Genomic DNA, 24,627 nt, shown 5'->3' on the forward strand with positions numbered 1-24,627 from the left:
GTTCATCTTCGTGGTCCACGACGTGGTGATGCTTGTGACCGGCGTGACCGACGGTGTCGAGGTGGTATTCAACTTCGTCATCGGCGACATGGTTATGCTTGTGACGGGCGTGAACGATGGTGTTGGCGACGTGGTGATGCTTCTGACCGGCGTGACCGGCGGTGTCATGGTGGTCTCGTCTTCGTGGTCGACGACATGGTGATGCTTGTGGCCGGCGTCACCGATTGTGTCATGGTTGTCTTCGTCCTCGTGGTCGGCGAGGTGGTGATGCTTCTGGCTGGCATGAACGACGGTGCTATGATGGTCTTCATCTTCGTGGTCGGCGACGTGTCCATGCTTCTGACCGGCGTGACCGACGGTGTTATGGTGCTCTTCGTCTTCGTGGTCGGCGATGTGGTGACGGTTTTGACCGGCGTGATCGGCGATGCGATGGTGGTGTCTGTCTTCTAGTCGCCGACATGCCGAAGCTTGTGAACGGCGGCGTGAGGCTTTGTGATAGGTGAGGAGGTGAGAGGTAAGGTCACCATGTGGATAAGTGGTGAGGGTATTACTGGGCTCGTATGAAATCAAACAGACTGAACCATTCGTTTCTGCTGGGTCAAAAAATTCTGCACATCCTATCAAACAACAGCTCAAAACTGCACCGTGACCCGTTCGCGACGCGCAGGAGCTCCCATCTTGCTAACGCAGTCATGCATAAAATCGGCCCAGGCAATGAAACCATGGTCATGTACAAATCGAAAGGGCATCGAATTTGGCCGCACAATCCCAAAAGAACAAACCAAACAAACAAAAGAATGGCGAGCAGCTATAACAAAGTCGTACGTACACCAGGCACAAACCAGTAGCAGCTCGAAACCAGCAACGTACATCTCCCCTCTAGCTAAGTCCGTGCGTGGGCCTCAAGTCGCGCTTGGCTATCTAATCCTTCTTCTGGTGGGTGGGCACCGGCACTGGCGACGACGGCTCCCCGGAGAGGACGCGGGGCGAGGGCTCCCCGCCGAGCGGCAGGTCGGAGAGCAGCGCGACCATGCGGTGGGCGCAGAGGGACGTCGACGGGCGGAGGCCGAGGGTCTTGGTGCTGGAGAAGACGGAGGAGGACTGGGCGAGGATGAGGTACACCAGCGCCTGCACCAGCACGAACAGACCGACCTTCAGCAGCGCTCCGTGCTGGCTGGCTAGCTGACCCATCTCGAACTCCATTGCCATGAGCTCCCGAGCGTTGGTCACACGATACGAGCGAATCGATCGATTAAGCTAAGACTTCGGTGAGATTGCTCGATCGAGAGTAAGTTGGTTGTTCTGGTTGTGAGGCCGGGAGATGTGTCTCCGCGCTTATATAGCGGCGAGACGCCGGTTTGACCGCTGCCGGGAAAGGGTGCAGTGCAAAGATGCTTCGTCCTCATCAGCTGCCAACTTCAGGTGTGGAGGTTCGGGTGGTTCGGCGAAAGGCAACGCCAGATGAAGGCCGTTCCACCTGCTCGGCGCTCACTGCTCACGTGTGCACGCTTATTATATTGCTCGAGTTGCTATCGGCGGATGGCGCATGGCTGCTGCTGGATCATGTTTCGTGCCGTCTCGATCTCTGTTGCAGCCGGTCAAACCAAACAGTAAGAATCGGTCCCGCCTAATATGAGCCTATGCTTGAGCAAGCCACCAGAATTTAAAATGTGCGTGCATATTTATTCTTCTTTAAAACAAAGCTCAACAGAAGGATAGCGTGGAATATCATCAAACGGAAGCGAAAACTCTGGCCATTCAATTGGCTACCAAAGTGAATTACTCAACAGAAGGATAGAGTACAAGATTACAAACAAAGATGGCGGAGCTAGAGCATGCGGGTGATACTTCCGAGAAAATTCATCTCTTCGAGGATGCACATGTGGCAAGAGATTGTTTTTTACTAAAAAAAAAAACTTTTTACCCGCTGGCCAGTGCACCCTATGCATATATGTGGATCTGTCACTGTTCACGATATGTCGTGGGGCAAAACAGAAGCCTACGCTCCTAGTGAAAGATATTGTAAATGTTTAGGGTCAGTAATGCATATATGTGGATCTCTAGCCTAATTTTGTGCACGATCAGACGAGACGTTCATGACGACCCTCACGTTCTAGATCTCACCCAAAAGCAAGAATATCTACCGAAAGGATTCATTTTCTCGGCGAACCACACCTAGAGAAGATGGCCTTGGGTCGCGATAGGGTCATGGTTGGAGGAAGGGGCGCGACTTAGCACCACTGACCGTGGAAGAGGGAGGCATCCGAGGGGGTGGGGGGGAGGGGGGGGATCAGTGTGATGGTTGGGTGAAGACGAGGAAGGAAAGAATACACACGTAGAAGACTAGGAGAGACTGAAAAAGGCAATGAAGGGTGTTAGGGTTAGAGGATGATGAAATGAAGGAACGTTGAATTTGGATAAGATCTGGTAATTCAATGACTATTTGTTTGGACTCAATCAATGAACTTTAGCGATAAAATTTAAATGCTTGACATGAGATTGAATGTGGCAAAGCTTTTGTTTGCCATTGCATGCATGCGCAAGTAAATAAAAAAAAGATGACATCATCAAGATTCATGTAGAATAAAATTTTAAAATATTTTAACTCTCAAACTGTTTCACAGTTTTACTTCCGGGCTCACGCCGTGTTTTTTCTCGATGAGGTATTTGAAAATAGACCCTCTTTTCACGTTCAATGCCTTTTTTGCGTCTCCAAAGTTATCACCGGAAGAACTATAATGTTGCTAGTGGCGGAGACAAGCTTTGGCTGTGTAGTCATTTGACTACACAGTTTTTTTTGGCAATACAAGCTTAAAGTATGTATAAAATATTTGGATGCACGTCTTCAATTTGTTCAGATTTTTTAAAATATATTTTAAGTCTATTTTTACAATTGGTGCATCTGGATCCACGAACCAAAACACCATGTTGTAGATAGACCGTCATTCTTTATTTGTTTCTCAGCTCTGTAAGATTATGGAATCTAGAAAGACTGGACCGGCTGCCTTTTTCTACCGGTGTTTTCAAACAGAAGGACGATGAAGCTAGTCACCCACGAAAGAGAACTTTCCGACTCGCTGCCGAGTCAGCCCGGTCTTATCCAAGAAAGCTTTAAAACCAAAGGCAAACCAACTCAAACGCCAATCAGCTAAGCCCGAATGGAGGTAACTTGGCAGAATGTAACTCTTCTGTTTCCGTTGTTCTCTCCTTTTCTTTTGAACTCCCGTTGTTCTAAGCTTGTTGGCTTTACCTTACCAATCATGTGCTAGCGTTTGAGGCTAACTATTTTCTCGTCACTAAGAGCATGTTCAGTCTGGTCCTCCAAACCGTGTTTGTCGGATCAGTCGTCTGGAGATGCTGTACCATGATATCGGGTTTGGGGGCCCCTCTCAAGCCATGTCCCCTAAACATGATCTCCAAAGTTTGTTTTATTTAAAATACATGTGTTATTCATAATTTTTGGAGATGCTTTGTCATTTTATATGGAAAAAACTTTGAAACGACCGACGAAGAACATCCAGAAACCTTGGCATACACCAAGGGAGGGCATAAAAAGCCTAGACTAGAGGTTTTGTTGGCCCTCGTGTTCTTCACTATCGTCGGCCGTGGTAGTGGATATGGCAAGACTCGTTGTCGAGCACCTTCACGTTCATCTCGCTATCGCATTCGCATAAGAAGTTCACCAAGTAGCTGACCTCTAGGTGGTGGGCGCGGACGAACTTCTTAAAGCAGGTGTGGAGGTACATATTTCCTTCACGGCCAAACAAGATCTCCATGGGCACCGGAAAAATCTGCAGCTTGCTTCCCGCAGGGTTACCTCGGCCGGCTCCCGGCCGGCGAGAAATTCGTCGAACTTTTCTGGGAGCTTCTTCTTGTTGAAAGGGTCATCGTTGATGAGGACAACGAACTAAAAGTACTTGCCGTGGAGGTACTCCGTCTCCTCTTCCTCAGGCGGCAGCGAGCGTGCATGTGACGGCGAGTGTGCAGAACGGCTGCCCCTGCCGTCGGCTAGGGTTGTAGATGTGGGACGCTAGGGTTGTATGTGAGGGGCAACGAGTGAGCACCCCATTTTATACGCCGGAGGTAGGCGAGGGGGCGGTGGCGTGCATTAATATCGACATGCATGTCAAGGCGCAACGAGGCGTCTCCCTGCGCTTCTGGAGAAACTGCAACGTTGCTGCGCGAAAGTTTATTTTCGTTGCCAAGAGGTAGGCGATGGGTGCACGGCAAATCTCTTTGTCAGACACGGCTAGCCCGTCACTCGCCTTGCCGCTTTTCGTTGTGTCCGGTGCCTCCGTATCGTCCCCTGTGTAGCGGGGATGGGCACGGAACACCGCGCACCGTATTAGACTGCCCCGGATGAAAAAAGGGCTTTGAGTGGCGGCTGGGAGCGGTCAAATATCCGAGGCACTCCAAATCCCTTTGGGCAAATACTAACAAGAGTGTACATAATTCATGTCTATTTGACAAAATATTCCAGATCCATAGAGTTTTCCAATGACTCAACAAAATTTCATACGAGTACTTACAACAATAAACTTGAAAAAATAACTTCCCTCGATATGTGAATGAAGCATTAATAAGACCTCAATAAGAGCATCTCCAGCCGCGTCCCCCAAAGCGTCCCCCAAAGGGATTTGGGGCGCGCCGGACCAAAAAACCGTTCCAGCCGCGTCCCCCAAAGCCCATTTTTGTCCGGCGCGCCCCGATACGGTGTCCGGCGCCCCGAGCCCGTCCCCGTCCCACAGGGGACGCTCCGGGCACGCCGGACACAACAAAAAGCGAGGCGAACCGACGCGGGGCCGACCCTTCAGCGGCTCGGAAGCCTAAAACCCCGTCGCCTACCTTTGGTCAAGCAACGTTAATGGTGTCCCTGTTTTTCCAGGCGACGCAGGGACGCGTCTCGTCGTGCATGGCCGCGTGGCCGTCCACGCCGGCGTTATTGCGTGCAACCACCCGCTGCCGCCGCTGTTTAAAGACGCCCTGCAGTTCTCACCGCTCACAAACCATCTCGTCGCCGCCGCCTCCCCCCTCCCAGATCTTCTCCTCGCCGCTCCAAAAATGTCGAGCTCGTCCTCCTGCAAGATCACCGCGGCGAACGGCTTCGGTCGCGGCAGCCTTACCGTGCCGGAGGCGTGGGCGATGTACAACGCTCGGTATCCAGTCCCGCCGGACATGCGGCTGCCAAGCAGCGGCGGCTGGAAGATAGCCGTGAACGGCATTGGCGTTCCGCTGCCGCCGAAGCCGCGCACGGACCAATGGAGGGACGCCATCAAGGCCCGTCGGGCTCAACTCGCCGCCGAGGAGCGGTTGGATCCGACGTGGGCGGCCAACAACAACGACGCCTGGTGGACGACGTACTTCAAGGCGAAGTACGACATCGAGATGCACAGCACCGACGGGCTCGTCGGCGGCCCCAACAGCTGGAACAAGGACGGCCGCGCCCTGTTCTGGGGCGTTCCGGGGCGCACCCTCGAGAACGTCATCCGCGGCATCCGCAACGGCGCTCCAAGGTTGGAGATGCCGTCGTCACCGCCGCCGTCTCCTGAATGGCAGCCGAGGAGGATGACGTACTCGTCCTCCTCGCACTCTTCTTCCTCAGGACAGGCGCGATCGACGCCGTTCTCGTCGTACCGGTCGGCGCCCTAGACCGTCCCCAAACGGGAGGTGAAGGAGGAGCCGGCGACGCCCGCCAACACGAGGCGTGGTGGCAGCGGCATCGGCAGCCGGCGGCAGCAAGGGAGGCGCGGCGGCGCCCTCCTCATCCCGAAGCCGGAGGTGAAGGAGGAGCCGGAGGAACCGTCGCAGGCGGCGCTGCTGGCGGAGTACGAGCGGCAGCAGCGGCTCATCGCCAGCAGCGACGACCCCGAGGACTGCCCAGGTCTGCGGGCGGCGTTCTTGGCGTCCATGAACGACAAGGACGCCTGGAGGGGCGACCTCGACGCGGCGATCTCCATGTCCATCCGCGACTCCGGCAAGCCGCTGGTGGACCTCTCCGACGACGGCGAGGCAGGACCAAGCGGCTTGGTGAAGGACGAGCCCGTCCACGAGCGCGTGAAGCAGGAGGTCATCACCGACGACATGTACAACTTCCAGCATTACTACGACGCCTCCGGCCGCCGCAAGTGGTTCTAGAGTAGGTTTAGTTTAAATTTAGTGAAATTTCGTTCGAATCTATGTAAGTTTGGACGAATCTTAATCGAATCTCGTTAAGTTTAAAATTTCCGAAATTTTGTTTGGGGGACGCGACTGGGGAGCGACGTCCCCCAAACGCGGCACGAACGAAACACGTCCCCCAAACGCTCAATCCGGCGCGCTTTGGGGGACGCTTTGGGGGACGCGGCTGGAGATGCTCTAAATATGTTAACATGCCACAGCATCCAATCTAGAAATAAAATGATGCATCCAAGATACAAGAGACTAATTAAATGGAACAAACCTGAATACAAATTTCCATAAGAGTTTCATAGGCAATTTACATGGAAGAAAAACTCAGAGAAAAATAATAAGTTTCGTCAGTGTATCATGAGAAATATAGTACTGAACTACTGATTCGACTAGTTGAATGCCCGTGCGTTGCTACGGTTACTTTTTATTTTTTGCATAATAACATGTTGATGTAATAATAGCATACTATTCAAAACATTAAGAATCCAATTCATTTAAATTTTATTTTGAGAAAATGTATAACTATATTTGTCAAAGGTATAGGTCGTACATTTGGTTAGTTAATACTGGAGTTGGCGGTTGGCATACAAAGCACACACGCCAGTAGATTTGCACAAAAAATATCACCAAACACCTAAAACACATATTCTGAAGGACACAACCTCGTCATCCCTTTCATAGATGTTGAAGATTAATCAGCAAGTCTAGTAAAAAGCTCTAAAACATCACCACTCCTGAAGGCACAAGGTCTTGGACGCCCAACTTCACCTCTGCACCAACAATCATGAGTTTTCAGATCTTTACCAAAGCGGCATTTATTCGAGTTCTTTTTGTAGTTTAGACTAACAATCAATATAATAGTATACAAAAGCAATAATCCAACATTAAGATATCCGTGCATTGCTATGGAGCATACCAAAGATAAGAAGATACATTGCTCTGTAGATACCTATTTTGAGGCAAAGATCCGCCTATTAGCAAAATCTATGTCATTTTCAAACAAATCTAAATTAGCGCTTCTTCATTTTTTCGACAAGGGGAACGAAACCCCAGTCTCAGCATCAAAGCGATCTATACGGCTTTTATTCAGATTTTATTCAACAATGAAGATTTTATTCAACAAGGAACTGTCAAGAGTATACATCACAAAACCCGAAGCCACCACTCAACACCTACAAACCCGACAATGAATGAAGTAACATGCCGTCAGGGTCTCTGCCCTAAAAACAGAAACAAACACCGCACCAACTAAAAACCAGGGGCATCCCTGAGTCACCCTATGGCGAAAACAGGAGCTCACAAACCGGTTTAGCAGACCCTTGACGAGCGCCTTATGCTCTCACTTCAGAATCGTCACCACCATCGTACCGCTGGTCAGGCCCTTACCAGACCTGTTGTTGACACCACCATGGAAGATCCGTCGTGTGTAGCACCTAGCTGACAGGCATGACTGTAGCACCTGTCAACCAACCAGGCATGACTTGACGTCTCCTCCTTCAGCCTCTAACATCTAGCACTGCTCCACAAATGATGCTCCTAAGAGAGAAAACGACACCGTAGTGCCGCCATCGTCCGGTCTGGAAGACCAGAACCTAGGGTTTCCCCCGGAGCAGCACGATTAGATCGACTGTCATTGCAGAAACACATTTTTGTAGTGACAGAAATAAACAGTGCATAAGAGATTCAATGTCTAGGAAAAAAAAGATTGCAAGATGCAGGCCGCACCGAAGTATTGTGCTATAATTTTTAAACAGAAGGCCGCACGGCCCGGCTTTATAAATAAAGCCCACAAGGCAACAATCCAACATAGTCTTACATAACACGCACACATAGGTCGCCCTAAGGCGCCAACAGGTCAGTCCCAACCCACGTCACGGAGAGATGCAAGAGTGTGAAACATAGCATGTCCAGCCAACACACACACATAGCTACCACAGAGAGATAGATAGAAAGATAACAAGGTAAGACCATGGTGTAGCCAAAGCCTGGGACCTCCGCTACTCAGCACGCAGTCTCGCATAGAGCCTCCTGACGTCGTCCACCGCCGCGTCCAGCATCGCCCGATCCTCCGTCCGACCGAGAACCCTCCAAGCACTCGCATATGTATCAACATGTGGTAGAAAACATCAGCCGGATGTCCGATCAACTTTCCTTCAATGGTAAGCTTGTTGCGGATAGTCCACAAGGACCAGCACTGGGCTGCGAACGTGAACCAAACTAGCCTACGCATCGGGCCGTAGAGCCCTTGGGCGATTGCAATGAACTCCCCCGGCCCGGCGGGGTTCCAGTCACAGTGGAGGAGTTCCCTAACTCCAGCCCACATCATCCTGGCGATGGGACAGGAGAAGAAGATGTGATTGCAATCTTCCACCTCCCGACAAAGCGCACATCTCCCATCTGAAGGTCCATGTCTTTTAGCAACTTGGTCACATGAGGGAAGGCGTCCTCGGATTAGTTGCCACAAAAAGACCCGGATCTTGGGAGGAACCCTGGTGCGCCAGGCCTCCTTGAAGCAGGTAACCGACGCCCCTTGCGTCAGTGCCAAATAGACCGAACTGGCAGAGAAGGCGCCTGAAGCGTCAATGGATCAGGAGACCGTGTCCTCCTCAATCCCTGGCTGCCATCCCATGGCCTCCCGACAGAGGTTGTCCCATTCAACCATTTCGGCCGTGCCGAAAGGTCGCCGAAACTCAACACCCCATTCCCCAGGGTTCCCAACCCTTGGAGCCGCATCCGCGACAGATATCAACGGGTCAGTACAGCAGCTAAAAAGACGGGGGAACCTAGCCATGAAGGGCCCACAGCCCGTCCACCAATCCAGCCAGAACCTCGTGCGTCTCCCATTGCGCGCACCATGTTTGGCTCCCAACTTGAAATACCATTTTATTTTTTGGATGGAATTCCAAAACTGGGAGCCTTTGGTGGGAACAGTACCATCAAAGAGGTCCCGACCCCTCAGGTACTTAGCACGTATGATGTCTGCCCAGAGACCCTCGGCGTCCTGGTAAAGTTTCCAAATCCATTTGAGCATCAAGGCGATGTTCATGAGTTTGGTGTTGAGGATTCCCAATCCTCCGAACGACTTAGGTTTACACACCGTAGCCCAGTCTACCATGTGGTATTTGCGTTTGTTGCCCACTCTTTCCCAAAAGAAGCGGCAGCGCGGTTTGTCCATGGCCTTATGCGTACTATCAAAGAGCATGTAGAGGCTCATAGCAAACTGCGGGAGGCTGGAGAGGCAAGAGTTGGTCAGCTCTAGCCTACCCGCCGAAGCAAGGAACAGTCCTTGCCAGGGGTCAACCCTATGCCCAATCTTCTCTGGCAAGAAGTTCCAATCCGCTACCCTAAGCGGCTTGTCACTAATAGGCAAGCCCAAATACTTAAACGGGAACTCCCCCCTTTTGCAGTTGAGCAAACCAGCAACCTGGTGTTGAAGCTCCAAGGTGACCCCTGTCACAACCACTTCACTCTTGTCAAAGTTGATTTTGAGCCCCGACATATTCTCAAAGCAAAGGAGAATAGTCTTAAGGTTCGCAATCCCCACCCCCGTGGGTTTGATCAACACCATAGTGTCATCCGCATATTGAAGATGCGTAACCCCCCCTGGGATGAGGTGCGGGATCACACCCTCAATGTGTCCCGCGGAGCTAGCCTTTGCCAGAATGGCTGCAAGCCCATCCACAATGAAGTCAAACAGAATCGGGGAGAGAGGATCGCCTTGCCGAACTCCCCTCGCGTTACGGAAGAACGGTCCAATCTCGCCATTGACATTGATGGCAGTCTGGCCACCCTTGACCAACTGCAACAACCGGTGAACCACCCTCGCGGAGAATCCTTTCCGAAGGAGAATCTCCTGAAGGAAGTCCCAGTTCACTCTATCATAGGCCTTCTCGAAATCCAGCTTGAGGAGCAAGCCCTCTTGCTTCCCCACCCTGAGTTCATGAGCAATCTCATGCAGAGCAAGAGCACCCTCGTGCAGACATCTCCCCTTGATGAAAGCAGATTGGCTCCGATCAATCGTCCTATGCGCAAGAGGAGCTAACCTAATCGCGTAAGCCTTGGCCACGAACTTGAAGATGACATTAATGAGCGCAATAGGCCGAAACTGTGTGATCCGATCCGCCCCCTTAACCTTCGGGATGAGCGAGATAATCCCGAAATTAAGGCGAGCAATGTCAACCCTCCCAAGGGCGAAGTCGTTCAATAGCAAGAGAATGGGAGCCCGAAGGGTGCCCCAAAACCGCTTAAAGAACGCCACCGGAAAGCCATCCGGACCAGGAGCCGAGTCCGGCTTCATACTAGCGAGGACCTCATCCAACTCGGCGGCCGTGAAGGTGATCTCAAGGCCCCAGTTCTCCTCGGCTGAGATCCGCTGATCCTCCCCCCAGAGGTCCGGACCAAGGGCGAAGACCCTCTCCTCCCCTTTGGCCCCCATCAAACCCTGATAGAACTGGTAGATATGATCCATCAGGGCCCGCTGCTCGTCTACCTCGCCATCCGCAGTGATGAGGCGAGGGATAGAGCACTTGCGCTTGCGACCATTCGCAATGGCATGGAAATACGCGGTGCAAGAGTCCCCCTTAAGGGTCCACTGGGTCCTGCATCGCTGTCTCCAGTACTCCTCATCGACACGATCCAGCGCCACAAGCTGGTCTTCGAGGAAGTAGCGGAGGGCCCAACCCTCCTCATCCAGACCATTAGCATCCGCCACCCGGTCCAAGTCCTCCACCTGGCGGAGCAGATTGGAACGGAAATCCCTTTTTTCCCTTCCCAGATTGGCACCCCAGCCCTTGAGGAATTGGCGAGAATTCCTCGAAGTAAATTGCCACATCTCGACGGCACACCGGTGCGGCCCATTGTCAGAGATAAAGCAATGGAGCTTCTCCCCCATCAGGTCCACAAACCCCGGCACCCCAAACCACCAAGTCTGAAAGAAGAACCTCGACTGGCGGACTGGCGTGTCTTCTCCACTACACAGCAACAGAGGAGTGTGGTCAGAACCCACCCTAGTAATCGCTGTTAGGGAGCACAGGGGAAAAACAGCCTCCCAGGCCGGAGAAACCAACACCCGGTCCAACACACACTGCGTGGGACGAAGGCGTCGATTCGTCCAAGTAAAGCGGGCCCCTGCCCTAGCCAGCTCCCGTAGGGCCATAGTGGCGATAGCCTCATTGAACCTCCTGACTCTGGACCAGGAAATGTTGTCGTTGCTCTTGTCACACGCCGCGCGAATCAGATTGAAGTCACCCCCGACCACGACCGGGTAGGGTGCCTCCTCAACAGCATGAGTCAATTCTCCCAAGAATTCCTCAGTACGACGGTGATCAGCCGGTCCGTAGACCATGAAGAAGCACCACTTCATCTTATTAGAGCGCTGGAAAATCGAGGCCGAGATGAAGAAGGTCCCCTTCTTCCATTGTCCAACCTCGAAGCTTTCATCCCGAAAGCCCAGGAGCATCCCGCCCGAGTGACCAACCGCAGGGACCCAATCCCACGCAAACTGGCCACCCACCTCAAGGCTGCGCAACTCAGGCGCCGTGAACTCCACCCTAATAGTCTCCTGTATAGCGACGATGTCCACTCTATGCTGCCTGAGATAACTTTTAAGTTGCCCTCGCCTCCCTGGCTCGCCAAAACCCCTCATATTGTAGATGAGAGCTTTCATGTCTGAACACTAGAGGTCCCACCGCGCCCCTTGCGCACCGTCAACCGGGGACGGCGCTCCCTGGCGCGCGCCCTTAGGTTACGAAGGGTAACGTTATCGTCCAAAGAGGCTTGGACCCCCGAGTCCGAGTCCTCCAGCACATCCTCCGACGCCGCCGGGGGGTCGTCACCCAAATCGGCGATCACACCAGAGTCGTTGGCCTCCCTGGCCAACCTCTCCTGCTCGTCCCGCGCCTTGCGCGACGCCGCAGCCGCGAGGGCCGCCTGGGCAAGCTCCTTCGCCCTAACAAGCTGCAACGCCTCCACAGGCGACCCCATGCTAGGTGCAAACACCATGCCGCTGTCCACAATAACCGAAGAGAGATGCGAATCGGGCAGGGAGGGGAGGAGGGAAAAGTCGGAGTCCGTACCTGTGGTCGTAGGAAGCTCCAAGTTCTTCGCCGCTGCCAGCGACTGTGCCTTCTTCAAGACGCTGGTGGCCGCCACGCCCGCATTCCTCGCGCTCTTCCTGACCGGGGTCGCAGGCACCGCCGTCCTCTTGGTCCTCTTGGTCGCCACCTCCGTGGTCGCCGGCACCACCTTGGTCCGCTTGCCTTGCGCCAAGGAGATCGTCGCCGTCAGCTCGCCATGTAAGTCCACCACCGCCGCCGGCACAGTCGCTGCCACCGGCTGTTGGACCGACCCGCCTCCAGTCACCGCCTCCTCCAGGCCCACCGGCGCCACCACCGTGTCCTCCATCGCCGAGACAGGGCTAGCAGGCTCAATGGTCGGGCTGTCCCGGATCCACGAGCCCACCAAGTCCGTGACTTGGGAAGCCGTCTCCTCCGAGACCAGCGAAGTCTCATCCGCCCCCATGCCCAGCTGCGAGAGAGGAGGCACGTCCATCTGCTTCTCGAGGCGACCACCCTCGTCCACCTCCGAAAGGATGGCAAACCGTCCCAGGTTAGCCAGCGCAGGGAAGGACCGCAGGTTGGACCCGTATTGGTCCGTCACCTTGCCCAGCTGCGGTGCGCTGTGCGAACCCACGCCACCCTTGAGCTGGGAGGAGCCCGGCCCCCCGCCCGTCTTGTCGGTCCCCTTCGCCTTCTCCTTGTCCGAACCCCGTCTGCGGTGCCGGTTCCACGCCTCCCCATCAGTGCTACGCTCCTCGGACTCGAGGTCGTCCCCATCCTCATCATCCCGAGGCGCTGGTGGGCGCGGCGGGCCAGAAGAGCCCCCAGCCCCAGGTGCCCCCAGCTCCGCGTGAATCCCCAAGGTGAAGGGCTCGCCATTCACACACAGCTGGATCGTCCCTTTGACCCTCTCAGGGTATCTGCACTGGAAGCGCATGCGCACCGGCTCCGTCTTCCACTTCCTAACCGAGAGCTCGTCGACATCCACCGGCCTCCCGATCATCGTCATCGCCGCCATCAGCCGTTCCTTGACCATCAAGTCGCCCGGCAGGCCCGTGATCTGTACCCACACAGACGGAAAGGTAGGACCTGGGCGCGGGCTCACAAACGCCTCCCTAATGTCCACATCGCACTTGCTGAGAGGGAGATAGATCTTGCCGCGTCGCGTGCACGTATTGTGCTATAATCGAGATGTATCTAAAATAAAATTATCAAAGAAGATAAAGAAATACATATTACTTATAGGAAAAGGATCAAGCAGCTTCACATCATTAGAAATTTGGAGTAGTACGAAAGTATCATTGATTTTCTACAGCTAGCTAGAATCGTTGGTTTAGAAAATGGAACCATAGCTTCAAGGTGCAAAGGAAGGGATTATGCTTCACCTCATCTTCTATTATTCCAGACCGAGGTAATATGCCAAGACGTACATTTAAATTTCATGTGCTTATCAAGGAATGTACCCTGTTGGACTTAAAAGTGAGAGTACAGTAAAAAAAAATATCAAGAAATGTTATGTATATAGTAGCAACATTATGCATATCATGATTAAAGAGAACATTTACACCATTTACTACAGGAAATCTACTTCAAGTGAGCACATCAGCAGATGAGAAAGCCAAATATGATATCCCAGTGCAACACAATCTCGTCAATTGTCGAAACTCGCTCCCATAGGTGTTGTACTTTAGTAACAACGGAATGGATCAATATAATCCTTGTTTCCAGTACAACTCAAGATTATAGCTTGCTCGCATAACTTATGTTCTACTTAAGTAATAATTAAATCATTTTCTATAAGCAACTGATATGATTCATTCTCGTTACATAGTTCTTGGACTAAGGCAATGGAGAATTCTAGAAGAATCATTCTACCTGCATTTTTTTCTGGAACAGATGACCTTATATCCACTATAAGTTCTGAAAAGATTCGCAGCAAGCTAGTCTAAGCCACCAATAATCATTTGAGCTCAGGAAACAAACGGAATCAAGATAAATAAGTGGATATAAAAGATAACTAACTGGTAGGATTATGGTTCCTACTCATGGCCTTCACCATCGTTGCCACTCCTGATTCTCATACTTATTTTCAACGGAAGCCAGAAATATTGGTCAAAGCTAACAAAAAAGTAATCTTCTGAACTTAAGGAAGCCAAGATTACAACTCTATTTTTTCCATTAAACTACTTCGTATATGTTTGATTTTAATCAATTTTATGTGTCTGGTACTCCGGTGCAGCGATATGTCAAATCCATTGCTAATGGGCCTGTGCGGCTAGGTGCTTTATGTCCAACTACTTAATGGAAAGCAAACTATAGTGGCTTTATTCATGGAAATTACCAAACACATAGTAGTTCGGAATTAGGAGTTTGACTGAAGCTTTGCCGCTCTCCTACTTTCTACTCCGTAGGTCCTTTCTCCTTGTTCTCCTTGCTCCCTTGAGCTCCTTCTTCCTATGAAATTTCTGCAACAAGGTAAAGCTTGTGCTGTGTAGAAGTTGCCTCGTCACGAACATGTACTCGATATCTTTGAACTTGATGATCTCGGCGAAGGATGTCCGGTAAACCCATGGTGTTTACCATGGAGATCTGGACCTCCGCCACATCACCGACGACGGCGAGGCAGGACCAAGCGGCTTGGTGAAGGACGAGCCCGTCCACGAGCGCGTGAAGCAGGAGGTCGTCACCGACGACATGTACAACTTCCAGCAGTACTACGACGCCTCCGGCCGCCGCAAGTGGTTCTAGATTAGGTTTAGTTTAAATTTAGTGAAATTTCGTTCGAATCTATGTAAGTTTGGACGAATCTTAATCGAATCTCGTTAAGTTTAAAATTTCCAAAATTTCGTTTGGGGGACGCGACTGGGGAGCGACGTCCCCCAAACGCGGCACGAACGAAACACGTCCCCCAAACGCTCAATCCGGCGCGCTTTGAGGGACGCTTTGGGGGACGCGGCTGGAGATGCTCTAAATATGTTAACATGCCACAGCATCCAATCTAGAAATAAAATGATGCATCCAAGATACAAGAGACTAATTAAATGGAACAAACCTGAATACAAATTTCCATTAAGAGTTTCATAGGAAATTTACATGGAAGAAAAACTCAGAGAAAAATAATAAGTTTCGTCAGTGTATCATGAGAAATATAGTACTGAACTACTGATTCGATAAGCCCGGTACAGTAACGTATGGGTGGAATCACTGCGTTCGCGATGCATGATCAGACACACTTGATCTTGGTGAACCTGGCCACCGCGGTCGCAGACGACAGACGCAGCTCCAGCGGGCAGGCGACGTTCACCCGGTGCACGTCGCGGTGCGGCGGGTACCTGATATCGCCGGCAAGTTTCAGCTCCAGCCGGAACACGCTCCCCGCCGCGCTCTGCTTCACGAAATCAGCAAGCTCGGAGCTCCCCAGCTGCACGCTCTCACCAGCGGCCGCTACATGGTACACCTCCGTCTTCCCTGGCCTGATGCCACGTGAGCTTCGTCCCTGCAGCAGCCGGACGTTGGCCAAGGGCTTGCTGGCGAAGAGCAGCTCGGCGTCGAGCGGGGCATTGGCGCCAGGCTCGGCGCGCATGGCCCAGTTGCTGTTGCGCAGGGCGACGGCGAGGGACACCTCGTAAGCGAGGGCCGTACCGTTTGGCCCGGCGAGGGCGAGGCGGGCGAGGGAGGCGTCCTGCACGGTGATGTGGACGGGGTGCACGACGGCGAAGGCCATGACGAGGGCGACGGATGCCACGAGGAGGACGATGAAGGTCAGCATAATGCACCAGCAACAGCGAAGGCGGTCATGGACTGTGGCATTGCTGCGGTGATTGGACGAGGATCCTCCGTATCCGTAGTAGCAGCAGCAGCTGTCACCGCCGCCGTCGTCGCTGCATCCATCGCTGCACAGGCAGAGGCACTCAACGCAGTCGATGTCGCAGTTGCCGCAGTCCAAGTCGATGTCGCTCATCGTTTCAAGCAGCAATGGTTCTTTGGATCTAATCAAGAGATTGCATGTAGTATATATTGATGTGTAGGATGGCACCTTCCGTTCAAGTTTCAGAGCACTGATCGGAGTCGGACTCCAGTTAAATTTCCAAAATGGCAGCAACTTCCATTATGCAGAGCACGGATCGAACTCTGAATCCCTAGACATTTTCGTTCCCGTCTCCAAGCCGGATTTGGGGCACGCCGTATGGGGGTGTTTCCTATTCACCGCTCAATGCGGCCACTATCTGGGGCGCCGCACAGGGCGGGATTCCTCGGGCCGGCCCATTAGGGGCGAGGACGATTCAACGTTTCCGCCCAGCCTCTTTACGTCTCTCTCCCGGTTTTCTTTGGTTTAGGCTGGTTCTCTCAAATTTTGAGTTGGTTTAAATTTTATTTTTGTTCAAATTTTGAATTTATTCAGATTAAAAAATTGTTCAAATTTCGAATTTGTTCAGATTTTAATTTTTGTTCAAATTTTGAATTTGTTCAGATGTCAAATTTGTTCAAATTCCGAATTTGTTTGGTGTAAAAAAATGTTCTGATTTTGATTTTTTCCTAATTTTCGAATTTTGAATTTATGTTAAAATTTTGTTCGGATTCTGCAATTGTTAAATTTTAAAATTTGTTCATACCTTAAACATGTTCAAATTTCGAATTTGTTCGTTTTTAAAACTGTTTAGTTTATATTTCGATTTTGTTTGGGTTTTTTTAAAACTCTTTGGTTTTAAAACTGTTCACAGATTTCGAATTTGTTCAGAAGAAACCGGAATAAAAAAAATAGGTAAGAACTGTTCGGATTTTCGTGTATTGGGGCGGCCCACGTTGTTTCCGCTTCAGGCGGCGGCAGTTGGACGAGCCGCTTAAAGCGGCGCATAGGAGCTCCCCCGTATGGGTTAGCAGCCAAGACTACAAGCATGGACCACGAGCTAATGAGGAGGCCCAGAAGGACGATCCAGACAGGCCCAAGAGAGTTTAGTAAAGTACATTCGCAAATAAATATTTATATACACAAACGGAAGTACATAAGGTAAAAGACCCCTCGGGCCACACCCCAGGGCGGCTCCAGAGGCGATCCCCCATCGAGCCGCCATCAACCCCCCGCGTCGGTTCTCCTCGTCACCACTGCCATCGGGCCCAGCCACGGTGATGGACTGGTGGCAGGCCCAGCCACCAAACGATGGTCTCGGGTCGGTGCTCACCATGGACGGTTCCATGGGCTGCTGGGGCGGCGGCGGGAGACCTATCCGTGGCTAGGCAATCTGGACGGAGCCTTGGGTCAGGGGTGGCGTGTTTGAGATATGCCCAAGTGGCAATAATAAAAGTGGTTATTATATATCTTTATGTTTATGATAAATGTTTATATACCATGCTAAAGTTGTACCTGTACCGCCTACACCGGCAACAGAGGAAGCTAATGATAATAATCATGAAACTTCGAACGAGGAAACTACTGAACCTCGCAGATCGACAAGGGAACTTGCCACTCCTGATTGGTATGATCCTTGTCTAAATGTCATGATTGTGGATAACAATGATGAGGACCCTGCGACGTATGAAGAAGCGATGATGAGCCCAGATTCCAACAAATGGCAACAAGCCATGAAATCCGAAATGCGATCCATGTATGATAACAAAGTATGGACTTTGGTAGACTTACCTGATAGCCGAAAGGTCTGTCGAGAATAAATGGATCTTCAAGAGAAAAACAGATGCTGATGGTAATATTACTGTCTATAAAGCTCGACTTGTCGCAAAGGGTTTCCGACAAATTCAAGGTGTTGACTACGATGAGACTTTCTCAATCGTAGCGAAGCTAAAATCTGTGAGGATTTTGTTAGCAATAGCTGCATTTTTCGATTATGAGATTTGGCGAGATGGATGTCAAAACGGCGTTCCTTAATGGAGACATTGAGGAAGAGTTGTATATGGTACAACCCAAAGGTTTTGTCGATCCTAAAAATGCTGACAAAGTATGCAAACTTCAGCGTTCAATCTATGGACTGAAGCAAGCATCAAGAAGTTGGAATCGACGCTTTGATAAGGTGATCAAAGACTTCGGATTTATATAGTGTCATGGAGAGGCCTGTATTTACAAGAAAGTGAGTGGGAGCTCTGTAGCATTCCTGATATTATATGTAGATTACATATTATTGATCAGGAATGATATAGAACTATTAAGCAGTGTAAAAGGTTATTTGAATAACAGTTTTTCAATGAAAGACCTTGGTGAAGCATCGTATATATTAGGCATCAAGATTTATAGAGATGGATCAAGACGCCTAATAGGGCTATCACGAGTACATACCTGGACAAGATTCTAAAGAAGTTTAGAATGGACGAAAGTAAGAAAGGGTTTTTACCTATGTTACCGAGGCAAGGTCTTGAGTAAGACTCAAGGACCGGCTACGGCAGAAGAAAGAGAAAGGATGAATCAGATCCCCTATGCTTCGGCAGTAGGCTCTATTATGTATGCCATGCTATGTACAAGACCGGATATAGCACATGCTTGTTAGTTTGACTAGTAGATATCAAAGTGATCCAGGAATGAAAAAACTGGACAGCGGTCAAGAATATCCTGAAGTACTTGAAAAGAACTAAGGATATGTTTCTTTGTTATGGAGGTGACCAAGAGCTCGTTGTAACCAGTTACACCGATGCAAGTTGGAACACCGATCCCGATGACTCTAAGTCACGATCCGGGTACGTGTTTATATTGAATGGTGCTGCTAGATAGGCTGGGCAAGCTCGAAGCGGTGCACGGTGGCGAAGTCTTCAACAGAATCGGAGTACATAGCGGCTTCAGAGGCTTCATCAGAAGCGGTATGGATGAAGAGGTTCATTGTAGAGCTCGGTGTGGTTCCTAGTGCATTGGACCCACTAGGCATATACTTGTGACAACATGGGTGCCATCGCCAATGCACAAGAACCAAGGTCACACAAGAGGCTGAAGCATATCAAGCTGCGTTATCATTCGATTCGCGAGTACATCGAAGATGGAGAAGTAAAGATTTGCAAAGTACACACTGATCTGAATGTAGCAGATCCGTTGACTAAAGCTCTCCCTAGGGCAAAGCATGACAACCACCAGAATGCCATGGGTGTTAGGTTCCTTACAATGTAATCTAGATTATTGACTCTAGTGCAAGTGGGAGACTGTTGGAGATATGCCCAAGAGGCAATAATAAAAGTGGTTATTATATATCTTTATGTTTATGATAAATGTTTATATACCATGCTAAAATTGTATTAACCGAAACATTGATACATGTGTGATATGTAAACAACAAAGAATCCCTAGTATGCCTCTTAACTAGCTTGTTGATTAATGGATGATTAGTTTCATAATCATGAACATTGGATGTTATTAATAACAAGGTTATATCATTGTATGAATGATGTAATGGACACACCCAATTAAGCGTAGCATAAGATCTCGTCATTAAGTTATTTGCTATAAGCTTTCGATACATAGTTACCTAGTCCTTATGACCATGAGATCATGTAAATCACTTATACCGGAAAGGTACTTTGATTACACCAAACGCCATTGCGTAAATGGGTGGTTATAAAGGTGGGATTAAGTATCCGGAAAGTATGAGTTGAGGCATATGGATCAACAGTGGGATTTGTCCATCCCGATGACGGATAGATATACTCTGGGCCTCTCGGTGAAATGTCGTCTAATGTCTTGCAAGCATATGAATAAGTTCATAAGAGACCACATACCATGGTACGAGTAAAGAGTACTTGTCAGGAGACGAGGTTGAACGAGGTATAGAGTGATACCGATGATCAAACCTCGGACAAGTAAAATATCGCGTGACAAAGGGAATTGGTATCGTATGTGAATGGTTCATTCGATCACTAAAGTCATCGTTGAATATGTGGGAGCTATTATGGATCTCCAGATCCCGCTATTAGTTATTGGTCGGAGTGAGTACTCAACCATGTCCGCATAGTTCGCGAACCGTAGGGTGACACACTTAAAGTTCGATGTTGAAATGGTAGAACTTGAATATGGAATGGAGTTCAAATATTTGTTCGGAGTCCCGGATGAGATCCCGGACATCACGAGGAGTTTCGGAATGGTCCGGAGAATAAGATTCATATATAGGATGTCATTTTATGTGATTTAAAATGATGTGGAAGGTTCTATGGAAGGTTCTAGAAGGTTCTAGAAAAGTCCGGAAGAAACCACCAAGGAAGGTGGAGTCCCGGAGGGACTCCACCTCCATGGCCGGCCAACCCTAGAGGGGGAGGAGTCCCAAGTGGACTCCCCCAAAGGGGGCCGGCCACCCCCCACATGGAAGGGGGAATCCCACCCCAAGTGGGATTCCCACCTTGGGTAGGTTTCCCTATCACATGGAAGGTTTTTGGTTCGGGTCTTATTCGGAGACTTGTAGTCCAACACTTGGGGCTTCCACCTATATAATGAGGGGCCAAGGGGAGGGGGCCGACCACCCCAAGACCACAAGCTGGCCGCACCCCCAAGTGGCCGGCCACCCCCTCCCAAACCCTAGCCGCCCCCTTCTCCTCCATAGCTCCCGCGTGCTTTAGCGAAGCTCCGCCGGAGTTCTCCACCGCCACCGACACCACGCCGTCGTGCTGTCGGATTCAAGAGGAGCTACTACTTCCGCTGCCCGCCGGAACGGGAGGTGGACGTCGTCTTCATCAACAACCGAACGTGTGACCGAGTACGGAGGTGCTGCCCGTTCGTGGCGCCGGTGATCAAGATCTTCTACGCGCTTTTGCAAGCGGCAAGTAAACGTCTACCGCAGCAACAAGAGCCTCATCTTGTAGGCTTTGGAATCTCTTCAAGGGTGAGACTCGATAATCCCCTCGTTGCTACCGTCTTCTAGATTGCATCTTGGCTTGGATTGCGTGTTCGCGGTAGGAATTTTTTGTTTTCTATGCAATGTTATCCTACATGGCGGTGGTGGTTGCCACCAGTGGCACGCCGTGCCGACGTTGGAGGTGCAGGGGGACTGCTGGACTGCAGGGCGCTATTGTCGAGGTCTTCTTTGCCTAGTGTCTCCGGCATTTCCTTGGCCGTCCCGGGATGGTCGGCTCCGTTGGGGTCCGATCTGAGTAAAGGCGGTGGTCCTTGGATTCTTGTCACACCAAGTTGAAGATCTGTCGGAGGCTTGTTCCCACCAATTTGGATGGATTGTCGTGTTCCGGAAGCCTTTAATGGCATAATTCATTGTGCAAATAATGCCTGAAGATTGCTGTATTAGGTGGTTTCGATCGTGCTTTTTTATCTAACCATTTGGTTTCAGAGGGAGCGCTTCGAAACTCTACTGGCTATTAATATCATGGAGCTCGTTTTCTTTCCATGGTGCTAGCGGAGAAGGTCATGAAGCCGAGATCGGTGGATTAGCAATGGTGGCCGGATCTTCGTTGTGAGGTGGAATTGGCTTGGTGCTTCGTGACTTGAAACAACGACCGGTACGTGGGGGCGACTGCATAAGAGAAGTTCGGAGTCTTATCTTTCAGGGTGAAAATCCAAGGCCTGGCCTTAATTGGTTGTGTGTGGCAATGTTCTTGTTAATGGCATTGTTTTAAGAGTGAGGACATTCTTCAGGGTGAAAATCTAAGATCTATGATCGGGCGACGACAACGTTTGTGCAATGTTTCCTTCTTGGAGGCGTCGCTTCTGGAGGAGCTGATCTTCTGGTATTGTCTTGGTGGTGTCAGTTTTTCTGTTTCAAGTTATGGATCTATGTAGCGAAACTTTTCTCTTTTGTAATTCTTCTATCTTTTATGGTTGTGTGCATCCTTTATACCATTAGGACATGATGTTGTCGCAGAGGCTGGATGTATGTTGTCGCAGAGGCTGGATATAATTGGTATCTCCGCGAAATTAATGTATGCTCTTTATAAAAAAAAAACAATGGTTTAAAAAAAAGTTCAAGAGGGTTAACAAACATGGTTCTCGTGTGTACAAGTTGATACAGCATGTAATTTGCATATATGATCAATCAAAGAATGGTGAATAGCTAACAAACTCCTACATCGGCTCATCTCGCGTCCTTGTCCCAAACGTGCTCCTATCGGGTTAACCAGTCTCTTCTGGACTTCTAACAAGCACACGAATGACTGTAATCAAAACATGATCTCACGTGGTCGTGTGTACAAGTTGAAACGGCATGTAATTCGCATATACGATCACAAAAGAACCAATGGATCAATCAAAGAATGGTGAATAGCTAACAAACTCCTACGTCCAGCTCAGTCCGTGTCCTTGTCCCAAATCGTGGTTGGTTTCAATCCTTCTTCTGGTGGGCGAGCACGGGCACGGCCACGATCGACTGCTCCTCGGAGACGGCGCGGGGCGAGGGCTCCCCGCCGAGCGGCAGGTCGGAGAGCAGCGCGACCATGCGGCGGGCACTGAGGGACCTCGACGGGCGGAACTTGCCGAGGGTCTTGGTGGTGGAGAAGACGGAGGAGGACTGGGCGAGGATGAGGTACACCAGCGCCTGCACCAGGACGAACAGCCCGACCTTGAGCCAGTGGCGAAGCTAGAGTGTTTTCTCATTGGGTTCAGTTAACTTTGTTACTGTGCAATCTTTCACTAACTTTAATGATAAAGACTATAATAATGAACAATTTAGAATTTTCGTTGGGTTCATGTGAACCCAATTGTTGTACTACAGCTCCGCCACTGCCTTGAGCAGCGCCCCGTGCTGGCTCGCCACCAGTTCGAACTCCATTGCCATGAGCTCCCGAGCTTTGGTTACACGATACTAGCTACAAGGGAATCGGTCTAGCGAAAACTTCAGTGAGGTCGATGGTAGGGTACGTTGCTTGTTGGTTGTTGTGTTCGTGAGGTCGGGAGGCGTGGTCTGAGCGCTTATATAACGGCGAGACGCCGGTTTGACCGCTGCCGGGGAAAGGGTGCAGCGCAAAGATGCTTCGTCGTCCTTGGTCGCTTTGGGTGGTTCGGCGAAAGGCAACGCCACTCCCACAGGGTTGGATGGAAGCCGTTGCACCTGCTCGGCGCTCACCGCTCACGTGTGCAGAGATGTAATATTGCTTGAGTTACTATCGGAGAACCTGCGAAAACCACGGGATGTTTCGTGCATTGTCGTGTTGCTGCCGGTCCAACCCGGCCAACTGTTAGAATCGGTCATGTCTCTCGAATTACAGTTGATCATCATAGTTTATTAGTTTTCATTTTATAAGATGAGAGCTCGTGCTTGAGGGCATGTGTTAGGCACGACTAAGTGATTACTGACCAGATTTTGCGATGCGCGGGTATTTTTATTCTTCTTTAAGCAAGTCCAACGGGAGGAGTCCCGTGAAAAACAATCAAGGTTGACCGAGAGGTCAATACAAACTAGCATATCATGTCAGAGTCGATTTCAGAGCTCCTCCGGTGTATACTAATTACTAACGCGGCGATGAGAGATCTAGTATCGAACTGATGCTTTAAGAATCGTGTGCCACGGGTGTTTTTTCAAGTTCTAATCAATTTCTGTAAATTGCAGCGAATAAACCGCAAATAAACTAACTAAAACCTACTCGTAGAGTGTTTTAATCAAGTTTTGAATTATGGGCAGAGCGTCCGTGGGGGATTAAATCCCCGATCCCCGGGTAGCCAGCCGTCGGATGCGGATGTTAGAGACCATCAGATCAAGTCAACGTCCCGCACGCGCACGGAGAGCAAAACTGAAAAGCTTATTCATCGAACGGAAAATTTCCCCTCGCCCCCCCCCGCGCACGACCTTGCAGTACCGTCGGCTCGCATGCAGCATCTCCGTCCTAGACATGTAGCTTCGCCGCCGTCCTAGCCCCGCCGACGACCTCGCCGGCCTCCTTGCAGCAAGCCACACCGCCAGGATTGTAGCAACATCGACCGCTATTTGCAGCAACCAGGGACGGAGCCAGGAAAGTGACACAAGGGGGGCTAACTACATGCAAAAAAAATTGGACACAAGGGGGGCTAACTACATGCAATTTTTTTTGGAGGGGGCCATATAGCTAAATTTAGGTGAAATTACAGATAAAATCAGCATATTAGTAAGGGGGTTTTCACAAAAATTTCCACCATGAGGGGGGCCATGGCCCCAGCCAGCCCCTGCTGGCTCCGTCCCTAGCAGCAACCACTGTCGCTGACGGCCTCGCCGGCCTCCTTGCAGCACGCCGACGCCTAGATTGTAGCAACGGCCGCTGCCGTTTGCAGCAACCGCCGCCGCCGACGGCCTCGCCGGCTTCCTAGTAGCACGCCGATGCCCGGATTGTAGCAACGATTGCCGTCGTTTGTAGCAACGCCCGTCACTGTTTGCAGCAACCACCGTCGCCACGGCCTCGCCGGTCTCCTTGCAGCACTGTGGTGCCCGGTTTGTCGCAACGGTCGCCGCCGTTTGCAACAACCATGTAAAACGAGAACATCTTATTTCTTGAAACAGAGGTAGTAGTT

General features: G+C 50.6%; 2 protein-coding genes across 2 annotated transcripts; both read right to left on the minus strand.

Annotated features, from left to right (window-relative positions):
* Positions 1–728: 728 nt before the first annotated feature.
* On the minus strand, positions 729–1,290 carry LOC124651593. Its single transcript, XM_047190648.1, has one exon. It carries the CDS (start codon positions 1,207–1,209, stop codon positions 922–924), a length of 288 nt encoding a protein of 95 aa, XP_047046604.1. The 5' UTR covers positions 1,210–1,290; the 3' UTR covers positions 729–921.
* A 21,181-nt stretch (positions 1,291–22,471) lies between these two features.
* Positions 22,472–22,948, minus strand: LOC124651837. Its single transcript, XM_047190868.1, has 2 exons — positions 22,874–22,948; positions 22,472–22,708 (listed from the first exon to the last, which is right to left on the minus strand). Exons 1-2 carry the CDS (start codon positions 22,922–22,924, stop codon positions 22,472–22,474), a joined length of 288 nt encoding a protein of 95 aa, XP_047046824.1. The 5' UTR covers positions 22,925–22,948.
* Between the last annotated feature and the right edge of the window lie 1,679 nt (positions 22,949–24,627).

Source organism: Lolium rigidum, chromosome 5 (assembly GCF_022539505.1).
Source record: "Lolium rigidum isolate FL_2022 chromosome 5, APGP_CSIRO_Lrig_0.1, whole genome shotgun sequence".
Classification (NCBI taxonomy): Eukaryota; Viridiplantae; Streptophyta; class Magnoliopsida; order Poales; family Poaceae; genus Lolium; species Lolium rigidum.

Bases quoted from the DNA above. Each gene is read 5' to 3' on its own strand.
- LOC124651593 (XM_047190648.1), bottom strand. From the start codon at position 1,209: ATGGCAATGGAGTTCGAGATGGGTCAGCTAGCCAGCCAGCACGGAGCG.
- LOC124651837 (XM_047190868.1), bottom strand. From the start codon at position 22,924: ATGGCAATGGAGTTCGAACTGGTGGCGAGCCAGCACGGGGCGCTGCTC. The intron at 22,709-22,873 runs GCAGTGGCGGAG...CACTGGCTCAAG, and splicing joins AGCACGGGGCGCTGCTCAAG to GTCGGGCTGTTCGTCCTGGT.